This window comes from Pagrus major, chromosome 10, assembly GCF_040436345.1.
Source record: "Pagrus major chromosome 10, Pma_NU_1.0".
Taxonomy (NCBI): Eukaryota; Metazoa; Chordata; class Actinopteri; order Spariformes; family Sparidae; genus Pagrus; species Pagrus major.
In genome coordinates, this window is record NC_133224.1 from 3,538,516 (window position 1) to 3,556,759 (window position 18,244).

The 18,244-nt window shown below is 42.9% G+C and overlaps 1 protein-coding gene across 1 annotated transcript; it reads left to right on the forward strand.

Moving 5' to 3' along the window:
- The first annotated feature begins 8,735 nt into the window (after window positions 1-8,735).
- On the forward strand, window positions 8,736-17,197 carry LOC141003389 (FERM domain-containing protein 7). Its single transcript, XM_073474714.1, has 11 exons — window positions 8,736-8,870; window positions 13,399-13,503; window positions 13,583-13,625; window positions 13,720-13,798; window positions 13,912-14,009; window positions 14,344-14,458; window positions 14,539-14,686; window positions 15,071-15,330; window positions 15,566-15,634; window positions 15,766-15,841; window positions 15,983-17,197. Exons 1-11 carry the CDS (start codon window positions 8,736-8,738, stop codon window positions 17,195-17,197), a joined length of 2,343 nt encoding a protein of 780 aa, XP_073330815.1.
- The last annotated feature ends 1,047 nt before the right edge of the window (window positions 17,198-18,244 follow it).

Sequence of the window (18,244 nt, forward strand, 5' to 3'; positions counted from 1 at the left end):
CGACACCAAGATCTTTTCCAGCCGTGTTTGTGGTGACAGAAGCAGGTAAACCAAAACATGATCTTTGCCGAGCGAGAGACCACTGTTTCTGAGACATGAGTCTTTAAGTGTGAAAACACTGGACGTCAGGATTTTTACCATATTTTTGAGCCATTTAGACCGAAAGCACTCTCGGCGTTGACATGAAGACGCCTGAAACTGTGTTAAAGTTTGACAACCATGCACTGTGTTTTCTGCTCCTACAACATGAGACCATCGTTTTCACATCTCTTCCTCTCTGGACGGTTTCTGGAAGCTCTGCTCACGGCGGTGTTAAAATCTGCACCTTTTAATCTCTGTAATTGTCAAAGCGAAACCCTTCAACAAATGTTTCACACCGACTTCCATTTCCTCAGTGTGAAATGGGCTCTTCAGTCGTCTTAACTGGCTTACAGCTGTCCTCTTCTGTTTCAAAGACAAATCCTATTTTCAGCTCTCATCAGTCAAGAACAGACGCGAGGATGTCTCTGTTTCAATATCTCATTTAGACACACACACACACACACACACACACACACACACACACTGGGAGCCTGTTGCCACAGCTGCATTTGGAGACAAATCCCTTTTTCTGCTTTGCCCTCTCAGACAAAAACCACTCGTCTCATTTCCTAACCCTGCCTGTTGCACAAGATAAAAGACGACTTTGTCTGTGCGTGTGTGATCAAGTGCCTTCATTTATGTTCTCTCTTTTCTCTTTCCTTTTTTTCTTTTCACCCCCTTTCGATCCTCTTTAACACCAAATTGTTCCACCAAATTATGCTCTCTGTGTTTGAACATGAAACTAAACACGGAGCCCAAGTGACTGCTCGTATGTAAGACTGTATTTGTTTAGTGTATAATGGGAATCAATCAGATATTTACACAGTTTCTCTGGGACATTCCTGTAATGGTTCTCGTCATATCTGAGAGAAGTTTCTCAATCAATCTTTATTTACACAACAAAATCTCACGACACGTTCCGACTTGAGCAGGTCTAAACCATACTGCTTGATTGTTTTATGTACAGAGATCCTACATTTCCCTCATGAGCGAGCACTTGGTGACAGTGGCGAGAAAACACTGCCTTTAACAGGCAGAAACCTCGAGCAGAACCGGACTCGATGTGGAGCGACCGGTTGGGCAACTGTGCCTCCTCATCTGAAATCAGTTTTCTGGTCGTTTCTTGATCCTCTTCCGTTTGCTTTATAATCGTTCCCCTTAAGGTTTCTTCTCTTACTGCGACAGAGATGATATTTAAGCTCACATGAGGGGTCTCTCAATCAAAACAATGAAAACGAAAGAGGTAGTTTGACGTTGTGACGTAGCGTTGGATCATGGGAGTTGTCGTCTTTATTGTTAACCAACAACCGCTGCTGATGAAACTCCAGAAAAAGAAAATTAATCGTGCTGCTACCTTCAATAAAACTTCTTCTGGGTTTGAACATTGTTGGAAACATTTGAGATAATGTACGTAGTCATCGTTTTCAGACATTTTAATGCTGAAATGTAAAAGTATCTTCTCTCACTGATGATATTCAACTGAAGGTTTTATTTAATCCTCAGTTGTTTCTTTTTCCTCTTCCTATGAAAATGTAGGCGTCACTACGGACCCGGCTCTGACTCCGAACTCAGACGTCAAGTGTTTGATTTGTTCCTGTTTTCGCAGCTGCAGAAACATCACGCAGACGTAGAAATTATAATTTTATCTCGTCCAACTGTAACTGTCGTTTCACCTGCCTGAGCGAAATATCCCCGAATCATTCACAAGTGGTCCGAAATGCTTTTGCAGGTATTTGGTCATAAACCAAAGTATTGCACGAGTGGAAACTATGAGCAGATAAAGACACTCGAGAAAACACAATTCATCCTCAAGTGAACATTAACGTTTAAACCAAATATCATGGCAATCCATCCCATAGTTGTTCAGCTGTAATGAGCTGATAGCGTGTCTAATCGGGGAAGCATCACATTTCTTCTGAAACATACTCGTGATTATAAATTAGTGGTAAATAAAAGGAATTTTTAGGAGTCAGAGTTGCTGAAATGAAATAATCACATGATGATTAGGACCCAGTATGACATCAGTCAGGCACATCTGTTAGTGATCTTCAGGATCTGATGAGACGTGTGTTTGTACAAGAGTTATTGCTCAGCTGTGATTGGACCAATGAGGGGGCAGGGGGCGTGGCCAGATCAGCTGACTGTATGTTAAACTTTATGTGAAGCGAGACAAGAGGTGCATGTTTTTGTTCACCTACATGACCTCATGTGCACTGCATTTCTCTTTGTGTGTGTGTGTGTGTGTGTGTGTGTGTGTGTGTGTGTGTGTGTGTGTGTGTGTGTGTGAGCTTGACGGCGGGTGTGAAATAGAGTCGGGCTGTAAGTGGATGTAATTGTAGCAGGTGATTAACCATCGAGGCTCCTCCGCATCCATCACTACTGCAGGAACCGAGGGATGAAGTGGACGAGGAGGAAGAGGAGGAGAGGGAAGAAAGACAAAAAAGAGAAGAGGTTGATGTGAGGAAGAGGAGGAAGGAGGGGAAAATGGAGAAGAGTGAAGGGGGAACACGAGGAAGGAAAAAGAGATAAAGAATAAATGAAAGCAAAAGAGAAAGGGAGAAGAAGAAAACAAGAAGAGAGAGAAGAGGAGACTTAATCACAATAAGTAAAACTGTAGAAAAAATGAAGAAAGGATGGAAAGATCAGAAGATCAGTGGAGAAGGAAGAGATGAAGGAAGGAGAGGAAAGAAACAGGAAGAGGAGGTGGGATGAAGAAGAAGAAGAAGAAGATTGAAACAGATGAAATTTCTGGACAAAGTAATTGGTTGATTATGGAAAAAGAGAAGAAATGGAGATAAATAACGCAAGGAATGAAATTAAATAGAGAAAATAAAAGTAAAAGCAAAGAGAAGGAAGAAAGGATGAAAAGATGAAGAGGAGGAAGAGAGGAGAGAAATGATGAACAAGGAAGAGGAGATGTAGTGAAAGACCGAGAAAGATAGAGAGAACGAAAGAAAAGGAAAAAGGAAAGAGGGATTGAAAAAAAGACAAAATTACAGGTGTGATGTGGAAAGAACGAGAAAATAGAAACTGAAAGATATAAAAAGTTAGAGAGGAGAGAAGAGAAGGATGGAAAGATGAGGTGATGGCGATGATGGAGAGAAACGAGGTGAGGGAGGACAATAGAGAAAGTAAAAGAAGAAGTGGAAAGAAATCAGAAAAAGAAAGACCAGAAGAAAGAAAGAGAAAGAGAGAGAGAGAGAGCAGCCGTCTGGTTTTTCCCAGCAGATATGATCTCTGTCATCAGCTTCCTTCAGTTTTCCCACATCACTTCATTACAATCAGACCTCCATTATCTCCATTAACCAGCCAGGAAACACTGCACTACTTCCTGATACATTTCTCTTTTCTTTTTTTTTTCTTTTTTTTAAGCTTTCCAGGCCTTAAACGTTCAGTCTGACTGCAGCCACATTCATGTGACACAATCAGAGATACGTCCTAAATCAGTTCAGCTTAACGACTCTGACTCATTCACTCCCATTCAGTCCAGCGGCGCAGGAAACAGCTCGGGCGGCGAAGGTCATCCATCACTGTGACGGACAAGATGACTGATAAATGATAAAGTTTCTGTGAAAGAGGTTCTTTGTTTCGTTCTGCAGTCACATACTGTAACCTCGCTGGACGGCTGGTGTGGCTGCACATGAGGATTATGTTCATTATTGATGAAAGTTTCAGTTCTTTTTATTTATCAACTGATCTTTAACTTCAATGTGTCGGTCCAAAAACCCAAAGACGTTACTTTTACAGTGATATAACACAGACAAAAGTGGCGAATCCTCCAGCCATTTTTAATTTAATAATCAACCTGACCAATGTTAACAACTTCACAGACATTCAGAAGATGAATCATAATGACTTTGGTAATCTCTTTCTTTTTTTTCTCAAAATGACATCGTTATCAACAGGTTTATGATTAAATATCTGCAAAACTAATGACAATCCCATTAGCCTTAGATGTACTTAGTGTTTAGTGCTGATTAACAAATGTTAGCATGCTAACAGACTAAACTAAGGGGCCGCAACTAGTCGATTTGTGCTGAAAAGTCGATCACATTTTAACTGGACGCGCAGGTTTCGCTGGCGATGTGTTGCTAACGATGTGTCTCGGTGTGATCAGCAGAGACAGTGTTTTGGATCCCTCCAAAGTTCTCACAAGGTCAGCGCTATACGTCTGATTGGTTGGCTTCACAAACTGTTAACTCACTTTGTTGCTCTGGTCTGCTTTTGGTGTTTTAAGCTGTAGTTTCCCCAGTAAACACACCAACCTCTTCAGCCTCTCTCACAGTCTCCTGCTGCTCCTGTCGGGGTCACTTTACCTCTGAAGCCGCTCTTCACTGTTTCTGTCCAAGTCCCTCCAATGTGACGGTGTAAACAGATTCATGTCCCCACAACATGAGTAACACACACACACACACACACACACACACACACACACACACACTCAGCCCTGCTATTTGACTTTCCATACAGTGGTTAATGGTTTGCACCTGTCCTGCTCTGTTTTCTGTTCAGCTTTTTCCAGCGTATCCTTCATCAGTACACACCCGCTGCATGAGTGTGTGTGTGTGTGTGTGTGTGTGTGTGTGTGTGATCAGATCTCCGTCTTTTTCCACAGCGTGTCCCCTTCCTGCATCTCGTCTTTGCCTCGTTTTGTATAAACTCCAGGATTACACACTCATCCGTGTTGGATTTTTTCCCTCAGAGGTCGACAGATGTTAACATCAGGATTTCATCCAAACTTCACAGGTCAAAGTTCTCCACATTTGGCCAATGATGTGACACCGCCTCACATCCAGAGGTGATGTTTAGCATCTAATCCTCTCGACCTCAGTTGTGACCTCATTCGTATTTAAAAATGAAGCTTTTATTTCTTTCTAATCCTCAAAAATATTTTTTAAAAATAGAAAAAGAAGGTTTTTGGTTCCTTATTTCAATAGAAAGAGAAAATGAAACATGTAATTTTCATTTAGCAGCACAAATTAAAGCTCAGGCTTCATGTTTTAACTGAAAAACAATGTTTTAATTCACATTTTCACAGCATTTGAGTCCAGTGTTTTAAAATATGTAAACAGTTTTCTCATGAGCTTGACATTTTAAAACATTTATGATATTACAGGCCCGGTGTGGTGCAGGTGTATCACTGGAACAGCACGACAACACACAACACACAGCACACAACACACAACACACTGCTGCAGTGGAAAAATTATATGAGAGAGAAGGCTGTCAACGTGTGTGTGTGTGTGTGTGTGTGTGTGTGTGTCTCAGGAGGGAGGCAGCAGCATAAAGACGCCAGATGCTACTGTGTCAGGCAGGTTAGGTGTGTGTGTGTGTGTGTGTGAGAGAGAGAGAGAGACAGAAAGTGAGACGGGTGAGGAGAGACAGAAGGACAGGACGGGAGACGAGGGACGGAAAAATGAAAAGTGTGTGTGTGTCTGTGTGTGTGTGTGTGTGTGAGGCAGATGGTGAGTAGGGACGGAGCAGGTTCATGTTACAGTATCAAATGTTTAATGTGTGTGTGTGTTTGCATGTGTGTGTGTGTGTGTTGAGCTGCTGTGGATCATCCTCAGGTCTTTATCTCCATCTAGTGGTCGGACTGATAATAACAAGCCGGTCTGATCACAGTCAGCTCGTCTGTTGTGTCTGCAGCTGCTGTATTAACAGTTTCTCTCTGGATGAATAAAGTTCGATCTTCACTTCTTCATTTTCACTTTTCCTTAAATCCCAGAGGCTTTTTAACCATCATGCAGCTGTTCATACACTTTATGTTTTGTTAACTTTCATTTTTTTCAACCTCAGCTCATTGTTGTTCATATTGCAACATGCATCCCACGTTGTCAGGCTTTCATTCTGTGGTCCTGGATGAGTTTTTGTCACTTTTACTACTTTTCACTAGATATTTTCAGCCCATAGACCAAATACATGCCATTCCCCTTGTGTCCTGTAGGGGGCTTTGCCTCTGAATGAAACTTAACCCTCATGCAACTGATAAAAGACCACGATTAATAAAAAAAATAATGTTTCATGTCAAAAACTGCCATAAAAATACTATATATGAATTATATGGAAAAATGGCAATATGTTTAAAGGGTTAAAATCCTGAAAATGAATCAATATTTGTTATTATTATTATTTTAAGGACTGATGTTGGTTGAAAAATGGATTGTATAATGTGTTTTTGTATTAAATCTGGTCTAAGTCATTTTTTTATCAGTTGCATGAGGGTTAAGAGTAAAAAACAATTCATTATTTACTTCTTAATTGAAGTTAATTGCTTTAATTTGCACGTGGCGGTCATGTTCTCAGTCGTACGTCCACGTTTGACTGCAAAACATCTCTCTTGGATAAAAGTGCTTCATTTAAAGTGCTACTTGAGTAAAATCACAGAAGTAAAATGTACTTAAAGTATCAAAAATGTTATTTGTCCACCACTGACGCTTGGTTTTATAAATCTGGAGGTGCACGACCACGTGCTGCGACGACGTCTGCAGCCTTCACGCTTGACGCAAGAGTAGTGGTGACGCAACTTCTGACACGTGAATCCAAACGTCGAGGACGCTGCATGAAGATTACACAAAGCTGACTAGTATATAGTCTAGTATAGCGTGTATAGTGTCATGTCAGCGCTCGGGTCGCTCCAGCAGCCTCTTACTGTTGTATTGTTGTCGTGACTTTGTAAGTGTGTGAGCATGTGTGTCAGTCACAGAAACAGACAAAGGGAACAGAAGATACGAGTCAGTGACTTGACCAACATTTTACATGTGTGTCATCCCACACACACACACACACACACACACACACACACACACACACACACACACACACAGATACACATTAAGTGCTCAGTCCATGCTGGAGGCGACATGAGGCATTGCACTACTAGCCTACTTTAGGACAGGTCACTTCTCTAAAAGCGTCCAGCCACCGTGAAATTCATATTATTCCCGTGGAGGACACACACACACACACACACACACACACACACACACACAGATGGTGGCATCACATTAGGAGTGTATAGAAACATCTCTGCTGGCTGCCAACACGCGTCTTCATCGGAAACGTATGTGAAGAAAGAAAACAACAAATCGATCGTCCAGATTTTTGAAAAATAAAAAATATTTAGTTCAGTTTGTGCAAAAATTATCAAATTTAAAGTAAACGTGTGTTTTGTGTTTGTTTTTACTTCACTTAGATGTTTGAGCTTCAGTGTGTAGAATGATGTGTGTGCAGAGAACAGCATAGTAAAATATAATATAGTATAGGATCGTAGTACAGTACATTGTATAGTGTAGTACATTATAGCATAGCATAGTGTACTACAGCATAGTATAGTATAGCATTGTATAGCATAGCATAGCTATCATAGAATGATGTAGCAAAGTATACCACAGTATAGTATAGTATAGGATAGTATAGGATAGTATAGTATCACTGGCATAATAGAGTATAACATAGCAAGCATATTATAGCATAGCATAACATAGTATAGTTAGCATAGTATAGTATAGCACAGCTAGCATAGTATAACACAGCTAGCATAGTGTAGTATTGTATAGCATAGTATAGTATAGCTAGCAAAGTAGAGTATAACATAGAGAGCATACTATAGCATAGCATGATATAGTATAGCTAGCATAGTATAGCATAGTATAGCACAGCTAGCATAGTATAATATAGTATAGCATAGCATAGCTAGTACAGTATAGCATAACATAGTACAGCTAGCATAGTATAGCATAGTATAGCACAGCTAGCATAGTATAATATAGTATAGCATAGCATAGCTAGTACAGTATAGCATAACATAGTACAGCTAGCATAGTATAATATAGTATAGCATAGCATAGCTAGTACAGTATAGCATAACATAGTACAGCTAGCATAGTATAGGTAGCATAGTATAGTATAGCATAGATAGCATAGCATAGTATATCATAATAACAGAGGTGGAAAGTAATAAACTACATTTACACAAGCAGAGTACAATGTTGAGGTATTTTACTTCAGTATTTGGATGCTATGCTACCTAATACTTTTTACTTGATTACTTTTCTCTACAGCTTTACTTACTGGGTTACAATATTACTGCCCACCAGATTATACAGTAGTGTATGAAGTAGCTAATTATAGAAGTAATATCACAGTGTGTATTTGAAGTATCAGAAGTAAAAGTACTCAGTATGCAGTCAGTATTCATCATTACAGGTAATCTATGTATCTACTGATGCAGTAAAGTAAAGTATCAGTCTGATAGATGTTGTATTCTGCTGTCAGAAGTTGTTAAATAATAAAGTACTTTTACTTTGATGTTGAAGTACGTGTGTGTGTGTGTGTGTGTGTGTGTGTGTGTGTGTGTGTGTGTGTGTGTGTGTGTGTGTGTGTGTACAGTATGTGACAGAGGCTGTGTCAGTGCTCAGTGTGTGGAAACAGCGTCACTCATCCAGAGAGAGCGCGCGCTCCACGAGCCCCGGTGGAGGAGAGGCTGGTGATGATGATGATGATGATGATGATGATGATGATGATGATGATGATGATGATGGTGCTGGTGGTGCTGATGAGGAGCGCGTGAAGCCGCGCTGCTGCTGCTGCTCAGCTGGACTTACAGTGCGGATGGAGACATGACGGTCTCCTCCTGAGACACACGCGGACCGATGGGGGACCAGCACCGCAGGACCAGGACGCTCGGGAGCCTCAGCCTCTCCTCCAAGTCCCGGGTCTCCAAGGAGACCAAGCTCCGGCTGCGCGTCATCTTCCTGGATGACAGCGAGCGCACGTTCGAGGTGGAGGTGAGTTCACGGTCCTCTGAAGCTGCAGGTAAAAACACTTTTCTGACTTTTACCTGCACGTGTGCTGCGTCTGGAGCCTGCGGAGCAGCGGAGGGTTGATGACATGTTGTTTATTATCCACTGAGAGTCTGATCAGGCTGCTGTACAGATAGTTATACACACTCACCTCTGGTTTACTGCTCTGTGTGCTATTTCTGTTTCTCTTCTTCTTTTATCAAGAAAGAAAGAAAGAAAGAAAGAGAGGAAGAGAGGAAGAGAGGAAGGAAGGAAGGAGGGAGGAAGAGAGAGAGACAGAGGGAGGGAAGGAGGGAAGAGTGAGTCAGTGAGTGAGTGAGTGAGTGAGGGAGGGAGGGAGGGAAGGAAGGAAGAGAGAGAGGAAGGAAGGAAGGAAGGAAGAGAGAGAGTGAGAGAGAGGGAGGGAGGGAAGAGTGAGTGAGTGAGTGAGGGAGGAAGGAAGAGAGAGAGAGAGAGGGGGAGGGAGGGAAGAGTGAGTGAGTGAGTGAGTGAGGGAGGAAGGAAGAGAGAGAGAGAGAGAGGTGAGGGAGGGAAGGAGAGAAGAGTGAGTGAGTGAGTGAGGGAAGGAGGGAGGAAGGAAGGAAGAGAGAGAGAGAGGAAGGAAGGAAGGAAGGAAGGAAGGAAGGAAGGAAGAGAGAGAGTGAGAGAGAGGGAGGGAGGGAAGAGTTAGTGAGTGAGGGAGGAAGGAAGAGAGAGAGGGGGGTGAGGGAGGGAGGAAGTGGTTGAGTCTGTACGTTGTAACCTCAAGTGTTTGACAGCTAACAGATGTGAGAACTTCTTCTACTGAAGAACACAACAACTCAGTGACTCACAGTTTCACAACAACAACAACAACAACAACAAAATGTGACAACAAACATGTCGAGTGACTGAAGTTAAACAGACAAAGTCCAAAATGTGTTTTATATTTAAATATATCGATGTTTTGTGGAGAAGTTTTCTCCCACGTGCTCTCGGCCGCTCTGACACCATCCATCCGTCAGGTGACGTCACCGCTTCCTGTAGCGTCGCCTCCCACGCTGCCGTTGTTTTACTGAGCGATCAGAGACAGAAGACACCAGGAAGACCAGAAGACTGTAACTTCTGACACCACTTTCAGCCATTTCAAGCCAAAGTGACTAACTCCAGCTTCTGAAATATAACTGTCTGCTGCTCTCATCCAGTCCAACATCTGCACCTCTTTATCTTCATCTTTTTCCAGTAAAGACAAACAAAGACGAGGAGACACCCGGGACACAAACATCCGACTTCCAAAGCCGTTAATGCTCATAATTTATCTTCCAGGTTTAACTTTCTCTGGAGTAGATTAAATATATAAACAGTGTACTGGTGGAATACACAAATACTGTTATACTACTGTATTTAAAAAAAACACAGTTGTAAGCAGATGTTTGTCAGGTGTGAAACATCTGGATGTGAAGCTCTCTGCTGTCTATGAACACTCATGTGTTTCTCCACAACATCAGAGCGACGGGCCGCGTTTTCCACATTGGTGACGCCGCCTGCAAGGCAGTAACGCAATCTAAAAGGAGACCTCCGCTGTGTGTGTGTGTGTGTGTGTGTGTGTGTGTGTGTGTGTGTGTGTGTGTGCGTGTGGCTTGCAGTATTGTGTTAGCAAAGTAGCTCCATTTTCCACGCCCATGCTCTCTCTCTGTCGGTTTCCCAGCGGCCTCCGGGACATTAGTAGCATCTTTACAAGAGGGGGAGGAGGAGGTGAAGGAGGAGGAGGAGGAGGAGGAGGAGATGAAGGAAGGAACGATAAAAGAGAGAAAGAAAAAGGATGAATGGACGGAGGGATGGATGAAGGCTAAAATAAACTCTAACCACCCTGTGATAAATATAGTGTATCTGAAAATCAGGGAGGAAATAACTGTGACAGAACAAAAACACAGTGGAATCATAAAAATAGGTTTTGTGTCTGTTTGTGTGTGTGTGTGTGTGTGTGTGTGTGTGTGTGTGTGTGTGTGTCCCTGATCTTCAAGCCTTCAAGGCAAAACCCCAATTAATGATCAGACGGGATGTGGAGGATGGATGGATGGATGCAGGACTGACGGACAGACACAGAGTAGATGAGGGGAAAATAAAATGTACTCTCAGGTTTAATTCTTTGAAATACGTCCCTAAAGATATTTGTTATTGTTTCAGGAATAATGAACTAAAGTCGTGTTAAAGCTGAAATATGCTCAGAAATATGTATTTTGGTCTGTAAGTGAATAAACAAGCTGTTCTCAGAGGAAGCGAAGGTCCCCAGAACACTGTTTGAAGCTAGAAAGGTGGCAGGGTCCAAAAAACTACAGACTGCTCCTTTAAACTGAAACCATTTAAGCCACTGAGCATAGAATTAGAAATGTCCTACACTGCTCCAACCTCTTCACCAGACTAAATGGTGGCATCTCTGCAAACCACAGACATGTTTAACTTCACTCATCGCTACATTTCAGTCTCATACTGTATGCCGACGACACTGTGCTGAATGTTGGGTTAGATTCAGTCACACAAAAACACTCTTAAGAAAGATCGTGTTTGGATTTCAGTTTTGTCGCAATGAACACGGCTGCAAAACGTCACAACGTCTCGCTGTTTTAGTTGAAGTAGCTGAAGTAGTCTCTGGTTTGGCAGCAGTCAATGTTAGGGAAGAGGAGAGCAGGAGGAAGGTTTTCTTTTTTCAATACGCACTTCAAGAAATAAGTCAAAATGTCCATCACCTGCTATATTTCAGCTTGCCACCTCTTGCCACTGACAAGAGAAATAATAACTGAAGTCCAGTTTCACCAGTTCATCTACACAAGGCTTTTTGTTGAGGCAGTCAGATGCACTGTGTGATGTCGTCTCAAAAGGTCGACTTTAATCTCGACATTTCAACGTTTTTCCTGGGTTAGGGTTAGATAGATAATGAAACAAAAACACTTCCTCCTTAAAACAGTCACAGGTTTCCAAGTTACCCTGATGTTCGGCAAAGCTTCGGCATTGTGGGGTCCATGGAGCCGGCTAACTTAAATGGTGATAAGGTTATTTAATTATGTGGCTTTTCTAGACTTTCCAAATGTTATATCACCGAATTATGACAATAAAACGAGTCATGTATCAGTCAGTCAGTTATCAGACTTCATGCTGCGCCCTCTGTTGTGTGTAACTCCTACAACCCTGCTTAAAACGTAACAGTGTTAAAAAATGTAAAAATATGCTAATGCTAGTCCAAATATGGTCACTCCTGCTAAAAAAGAAACAGGTGTGGCGACGGCCATGATGCCAGTTACCAATGGGTGATGCGACGGTGGGTTTACACTCGTTTGTACGTACTTATCTTCCTATTAGACATTTGTTATATTTTATCTCCATCCTACAGATTGGACACTAAAGTTACATTCCACTCAATTTCGCTCTATTGAAGCCGACTGTTGCTCTGGAGGCGGCCATTTGTTTCCAGTAATCATCGGTTAGGCCTGTGTTCTCTTTATAATCGGTTACAGCTGCTCTGTCCCTTCTCTTCCTCCTGCTCTCTCTCTCTCTTTCTCATGACAAGTTAATGAGGGACGCCCAGTGACCCCCCGACAGGCTGCTAAACACCGGCTAGCAGACAGCAAACACTAAAAAAAAAAACCTTGTGTCGCTGCAGTGAGAGAACAAAGCACAAACAGCATGGTGGTAATTACAGGGATGAGAGAAGAAGGAGAGGAATGGAGAGAATAAAGAAAGGAAAAGAAGAGAGAGGAGATTTAAAGGATGAAGACAGATTATTGTGTCCACATCCCTCCTACATTTCATCGGACTGAAACTGGCAACGTTTTGACTTCATACTGAAGCAAACGCCGAACATGACAGAGGCCCAAAGCTGAGGACATCACACTGACATGTCAAAAGAGCCAATACCTGTTTTCAAATAGGTCCCGGCTTAAAAAGTAGAGTTATAGTGCAAAAAAAAGAAATTAAAGATCAAAATGTTCAGTAAGTAAGTCTGTGATTTAGTCTTTTTCTTAAAACAAGTGAAAAAAATCTGCAATATTTCAAATTGAGTCCTACAGATATCGATGAGTCATTAGAGCTTGCCAGATAAGGTGGCGTTTTTTCACATAATTTGGTGTTAGCACTGATGGATTAAAGCCTCGTTAGTGGCTCTGTGAGGCTTCAATCCTAGGCTGCATGGTGTGCTAAAAAAAAATCACAGTGGAGTTATTTGTTGACAGATTCATGATTAGCGTGATCTCACACCTGCAGATCTTCGTAGGCTTGTAGCGCAGGACATCTCTGCAGCACAACAGTGTACGAGAAGACTGGAGGGTTTAGTGGTCGTTCACGCTGAACCTCCACTTCATATGACCTGTAACACTGAATTATACAAACTCTCATTATGCAAAGCTCTTGAGAACTAAGTTACAGAGAAATTGATCTGCACCGTGTAGTCTGAGGTCCCCTGAGTGTTTCTGGACTTCGGTTTTTAAGAAGGTCTCGATTAAAAAATCCAATTATCCCTCCTCACTCTTTTCTCTCTTCTCCACTTTAATTCTTCTTCCAGCAAAAGGTTTTAGGAGGCGACTTCTTCAACAAAGTGTGTGGTCACCTCAAACTGCTGGAGAAGGAGTACTTCGGACTGGAGTTCAGACACCACAACGGCAACTACGTGAGAACATCGAACACAAACACACAAACACAGAATATTTTGTGTTTCTTTGTCTTAAAGCGTGTTTTCTGTATGGCAGGTGTGGTTGGAGCTGCTGAAGCCGCTCGCCAAACAGATTAAATGTAAGCCACAGAAATCACATTGTGTAGTTTTATATAGTTTTTACCTCCATACTTCTGTATCGGTAATATTTACGTTCTGTTTCTTCTCTGTCAGACACCAACGACCTCTTCTTCAGGTTTATAGTCAAATTCTTCCCACCAGATCCTGGACAACTTAAAAGAGGCCTCACCAGGTAACACTGTTCATTAAAATAATAATAAATCTTTTATCCACTGCACTCTCACACATATTAAGGATTTAAGTGTGTGTGTGTGTGTGTGTGTGTGTGTGTGTGTGTATGTGTAGGTATCTGTTTGCCTTACAGATAAAGCAGGACTTGTCTAACGGCAGTCTGACCTGTCATGACAACAGCGCCGCCCTGCTGGTCTCTCACATACTGCAGTGTAAGTCAAGATATTCATGAAAAGTATTGTACTTTTTACTTCGATACGTTTGTCTAACAGCTTAAGTTACTAGTAATTAAGTCAATTTACTCAAATAATGTACTTAAGTACTTTTTCATGTACTGTATACTGTGTACATTAGGTGAATTATTGATAATTTACATTGCTTTCCGGTAGAAAAGTCCTTCAGAGGCATACTTTTTACTCTGATACTTTGAGTACATTTCAGAGCCTGTACTCTTCAATAAATACTGGAGTAAATAATGTGTATACTTCTGCCACCTCTGGTTTTACAGACACGTTATTATGAATATTTGATGTATGTGTGTTGCAGCAGAGCTAGGGGACTACGATGACGAGCTGGACTGTCAACATTTAGAGATGAAGCAGTACGTCCCCAACCAGGAATATTTAGATCACAAGATCATCAAGTTTCACAAGAAACACAGGTAAGTTCTTCACCCTGAACACAGCCACCACATGGGAGTAAACACATCGCAGAGGCCTCAGACCTTCTCTCTCTTTGTAGAGGTGTGTCTCCAGCAGCCTCGGACATCCACCTGCTGGAGGTGGCGAGGAAGCTGGACATGTACGGCATCAGGCCTCACCCTGCCAACGACGGGGAGGGAATGAGGATCAACCTGGCTGTCACGCACTCTGGAGTACTGGTCTTTCAGGTATGTGGTTCATGGTTTCCATCCATAAATCTGGGAGCCACCAGGGCTTTTTGACATGCCTGTACTCAGCCAGCAGGGGGTGCTGTTTTAAGCCACATTGGCAGCTTGGCTCTAGGGATAGCAGCGTTATTTTGTTTGTTGGAAATACCTTAACAAATATTGGTTAAATTGGAATGAAATTTGGTACAGCCATTCAAGGTATCCAGAGGATGAATCCTGAAGACTTTGGTGATCCCTACACGTTTTATCTAGCGCCACCAACAGGTTAAATTTTCCATCAAAGTAAATCTAAAACTAACAAAATTCATGTTGGAAATATTCAGAGGCCAGCATAGATGCTACACCCTGCACGTCAGCATAAATCTATTTCTTCTCTTTCTCAAGGGAAATACCAAAATCAACACGTTCAGCTGGGCGAAGATCCGAAAGCTGAGCTTCAAACGCAAACATTTCCTCATCAAACTGCACGACAAAGTTGGGCCTTCGTGTAAGGACACGCTGGAGTTCTCCATGGCCAGTCGAGATGTGTGCAAGTCCTTCTGGAAGAACTGCGTAGAGTACCACGCCTTCTTCAGACTGGCAGAGGAACCCAAGACAATACACAAAACACTGCTGTCCAGTAAAGGTTCCAGCTTTAGATACAGGTAAAATACTAGGGTCAGGAATCTCTCGACATCTCATGATTTGATTCCAATCCAGAGAGCTACGATGTGATTATAATACAACTATCGATGTAACTTGATTAGGGATAGGCCGATTAACGACCTTAAAGTTGTAAGATACAGGACAACCTTTCATGTCAAGTCAATGCTGTATTCTTGAATGATGATTATGAAGACTAGCTAATGTTCATATTTAATGTATTATTCTGTGTGACAGTGGGCGGACGCAGAAACAGCTGCTCGAGTGTATGGGATCAGGGGAGAAGAAGCCTTCGCACTTTGAGAGGTGAGAATACATTTAAAAAGCAGGTTATATAGGACCGCTTGGCCCAAGAATATGTAGGTAGTGATGCAGACAGAGTTAATATCTTATCGTCTGTATCATCTTTTCTTTTTGTCTTCTTACTCTTCATCCAGGACCTACTGTCAGTCAGACTTTGATCCCAGACAGTGCCGATCTTCTCCTGATCTCCTTACGGATGTCTCCAAACAAGTAAGAAAAAATATCAGTGTTCAAACCATTAATGTAAAGTAGAACCACATTCGCTTAACAGCTAAGAATTTGAATTTGAATATTTTTGAGTTTTGGACTGTTGGTCAGACAAAAACGAAAGTCTAATCTTTGTCTCCTCAGGTGTACGAGCACTCCCACCCGTTCCCTCAGCCAAGTCATGTCATGGCGGTCCATAGTCAGGACGAGTTGGACCCACATCACCGAGTCATGGACGTCATGGACTTCGATGGAGGAGGGGCTAAACGCAGTCAATCATACATTGAGGTCACCCAGAGGAACCGCCCTCTCTCCCATGTCACCCCGTTATCTCCGTCTCTGCACCAGTTCCCCCCCTCACCCAAGATGAGATCCGCCTCTACATCTGTGATGGAGGACATGAGGGGGGCACGGAGTGGGGCGCAGCGCCAAGCCCAGAGGCTAGCTGGAGTTTATGGCAACCGGTCACGGCGTCGGCCTAATCCCCAGCCACACCCAGATGCAGCTCAGCAGCTGGTTCTTCTCTACCCAAATAGTCCTGCCTACCAGTATCACCCAATCCTCCCATCATTCCCATTTGCGGGTTCCTCACCTCTCACCCGACACCCCTACTTGACGGACTACGTCACTGTTTCCTCATTGGAGCGTTTCCCACAAGCAAGGAGACGGGATTATGTGACAATGGATGGCCTATCGCGGCCGCCTTTCTATCCACTTGGCCATGATTCGCCGTCACTCTCGCCAATCAGGAGGAACCTCCGCCCCTCCGGCTCAGGCGGGCTGGGACTGGCGAGGGTTTATCATCCAGGAAGCAACGGAGCAAGACTCTTGGGCGTTGGACATACGGAGGCTGGGCATTACAGCGATGACTCCAATTTCCTCCCTGGGCTGCCTCGCCGTGTGGCGAGCCAACCAGATGTCAAGTTTCACCTCTCAAGGAGTGCTAACCCCGCCTTTAACCCTGCCTCTGAGTTCCGGCCTCTTGGTTACTACCCTCACTTGACTCGCCCCTCCAGACCCACCTACCTCCCACTAAACTCCTCCCCTGTACCCGAACGACCCACCTCGCTATGCATGATTGGAGGTGCGACGGGAAGCTACAGTGATTCGGACCCGGAGGTTTTCTATCCATATTACTGCCCACCACACTCGCTGGGGAAGGTGGCGCGGCCCCCTGGACTTGCCAGGATGAGGTTTTCATCTGGGAGCCTCCAACTGGACGAGGAGGAAGAGGAGGAGGAGGAGGAGGATGGAGCAGTGAAAGCAAAAGGGGAGTTGAAGGGTGAAGTCGAGAAGAAAGTAAAGACAGAAGGGGCTGAGGCAAAAGGTGCTGCAAAGATCACTGAAGTCACGCTGTAGATAGACACGAAAACATTTAACTCATGGAAACAAGTGCAAAGGTTCATGATATGATCACACTCAAAACTGTCGGGATGGCTTTAAAAACATCCACCACAGACTGTAGATAAAACAAGACTTTTAATTAATAATAATGGCTTCATACGTTACAAGAAGTGTTCTGTTTTTCCGGTGTACTGGCAGATGAAATGTACTGTCTTTGCCTTGTTTTAGCGAAAACCTCAACTTCTTTAGTTGCCACATTATGGGTACAAGCTAGTAAATTTGAAAGATTATTAATACCTGGAAAATTACATCAGTGTACCTCTAGTAGCACAGCATCAAGCTGCACTAACCTCAGCTGTAGCAATTGTTGCTAATCCAAGGAGAAACAGCAATTTTACGTCATTATTAGCTTAACTCTTGGTTCTAAAGCTGTTTGTCTAGTGTTACTATGGATCTTGCTGGTTTTCTTGCAAGACTGACCCTACTCTGCCTCTGAGTGGCTCGCCTCTAACGTTTTTGTATGATAAAAGCATCGACAGCGTTGTGGTCCTGGTACTCTGTGCTAAATACATCCAATGCGAGAGGAGCAGCAGAGAGACCGGAGAGGAGGCCGGAGAGGTCGGTGTGTTTACTGGGGAAACTACAGGTCATAAACCAACGTATCAGACTGCAATAAAAAACACATTACACTATGAGTTAACAGTACGAGTGAGCCGTGGATAATGCAACCAATGAAGGCAACAAATCAGAGGTGATGTCTTACAAGAAACCTGCAGGATACAGAATAACATATCCATAAAAATGAGGTGTAAACATGTCCTAATTTTCTTCTTCTGGGTGAAGACGCCTGCCTTGTGAAGAGCCGGCAGAAATGTACATGTCCGGGAATAACTACAGTTTATTACGACTTTCATCTTATTTTCATATCTGTCAATTGTTTGGATTGGTTATGATTTATTGTACTAGGAGGGGGTTATATATTGAAACGATTTTAAATCAAGAACAAGTAGGCCACTACATTAGCTGTCTTGAGTCCTATGAACTGTGACATGTATAGAGTGC